General features: G+C 37.9%; 1 protein-coding gene across 1 annotated transcript; it reads right to left on the bottom strand.

Annotated features, from left to right (window-relative positions):
* Positions 1–639: 639 nt before the first annotated feature.
* On the bottom strand, positions 640–1,229 carry LOC109521093 (protein S100-A5-like). Its single transcript, XM_019878725.1, has 2 exons — positions 1,048–1,229; positions 640–956 (listed from the first exon to the last, which is right to left on the bottom strand). Exons 1-2 carry the CDS (start codon positions 1,162–1,164, stop codon positions 777–779), a joined length of 297 nt encoding a protein of 98 aa, XP_019734284.1. The 5' UTR covers positions 1,165–1,229; the 3' UTR covers positions 640–776.
* Between the last annotated feature and the right edge of the window lie 555 nt (positions 1,230–1,784).

Here is a 1,784-nt window from a genome sequence, read left to right as displayed (position 1 = left end):
TTTTTTTTTTTTTTTTAATTTCATTAGTCCTAAATGAAAGCAAACAAAATATTTGTGTGTGCTTACCGTCCTGTAACACTGTCATGTGACACAATATGACAAACCCTTGATAAAACTACTCTACTGTCAAGTGCTGTGGCACATTAGTGTGTCATGAGATGATCCAATATCACTGAATTGATCCGAAAATTTGTATTTTATTGACTTCAAATAATGTTTCTTTTATGATGTTTGGTGATTGGTAGAACTAAATTCCGTCAAATGGCAGATGGTAGAGAATTAACCAGTGTATTCACCTGCAGTTTCCAGTAAGATTTGGTCACTTTTTGTCTGGTGATACCATGATATTTCTCGAATGGAAGCTTTTGATCCTTGTCTCAATAAAGGTCAGGAAACACTGCCGTCGGTCAGTAATATGAATTGACACAGCATGGTTCGGTGGTATAACATACTGGGACTGTAATATTTATCTGCGATGGCAAAAGATGCTATGGCATGAGATAACATGATATTGTATGAGAAAATAAGAGCATCTGACGTTTGTTTCTGGAACGGTCTGGTCAAAAAAATTGAAAGACAGTGGTCAGGTGTTAATTTGTACAGCATCGATAAGAAGAAACTAAAAGACAGAATTACATGATCCATCTTCATGGCTTTTTATTGCGTGGCCACGATCAAGAGAAACAAAACAAACGATGGGACAGATTTCTCTTGCTTATCTGAGAATGATGCCAGTCGAATTTGGCGGGCAAAAGAAAAGCGATGATTGTGAGCCTTTACTTGCTAGAGCCCTTGCCAGTGCAACGCCCTCCGAAGCCACACTGCTTTCTTCTATAATAGGAAGCTCTGATCATGAGACATATGACGGCGCTGTACTCTTCCATGTCGAGCTTGCCGTCTTTATTCTGGTCCAACTTTTCAAAGAGCTTCTCCAGAACGCTTTCATCAACGTTCCCCTGTGGAGCACAAATTGGCCTTTTTAAGGAAGAAAAAAAAAAACAACGAAAAAAAAATGGTAATGTACTTGCTGCGTTGTCGCTAATGTACCTTGCACTCTTTTTCGATGATTGCTCTAAATTCCTTCTTGTCCAAAACGCCATCCTCACCCTTATACTGATCAAAGAAGTCCAACACTGCTTGGATGCTCTGGTGGATTTTGGCCATGGCTACTTGGGCTGTGTGAAATATATGCTCTTGGTAATTTTGTTGTATAAAAACAGGACAGACATTTCTTTAACAAAATAAAATAAATAATAAAAATACAAGTTTAAATGTATTTGTTGAAATGGGATTGTTTGAAAATGTCCGGGTGATTAGTGTTAAGGGGTTAAGATTAAGTTGTTAGGGCTATGGAAGGTTTAGATCGAGGATTTGGGTTGGTGTTAAGATAATGGTTACGTGGTTAAGGGGTTAGGGTTAGATTTAGAGTTGATAAAGTTAAGGCTGGGGTTAATGGGTTATTGGAAAGGGAATGGGAACAGGAGGTTGTGAATAATTGCAGGAAGGGGCTGTTGAAAACGTTGCACAGACTATTTTCTCGAAAGTAAACAAAATGCTTCCTATGATTCATAGATTGTGGGCTTCCTTCTAACAGAAACACAAACTAATGCCTGTAAAATGATTTTTGTGTCCTAATGAACTTTTTGGGGGCCGCCGGAGGCAGATGGGTTTTTTTTAACACATCACCCAAGGCGAATTTACAGTTTCAAAGAGTAATGGTTTCAACTTAAAAGCAAATAAATAGAAATGCACTTTAATTATTGGTTTGGATTAACTAAACAGAT

Source organism: Hippocampus comes, unplaced genomic scaffold (assembly GCF_001891065.2).
Source record: "Hippocampus comes isolate QL1 unplaced genomic scaffold, H_comes_QL1_v1.1 scaffold315, whole genome shotgun sequence".
NCBI lineage: Eukaryota > Metazoa > Chordata > Actinopteri > Syngnathiformes > Syngnathidae > Hippocampus > Hippocampus comes.
This window is presented reverse-complemented; position numbering and strand designations above follow the sequence as displayed.

Excerpts from the sequence above, each read along its gene's own strand:
- LOC109521093 (XM_019878725.1), bottom strand. The coding sequence starts at position 1,164 with ATGGCCAAAATCCACCAGAGCATCCAAGCAGTGTTGGACTTCTTTGAT. Across the intron at positions 957-1,047 it reads TCATCGAAAAAGAGTGCAAG|GGGAACGTTGATGAAAGCGT; the intron begins GTACATTAGCGA and ends TGTGCTCCACAG.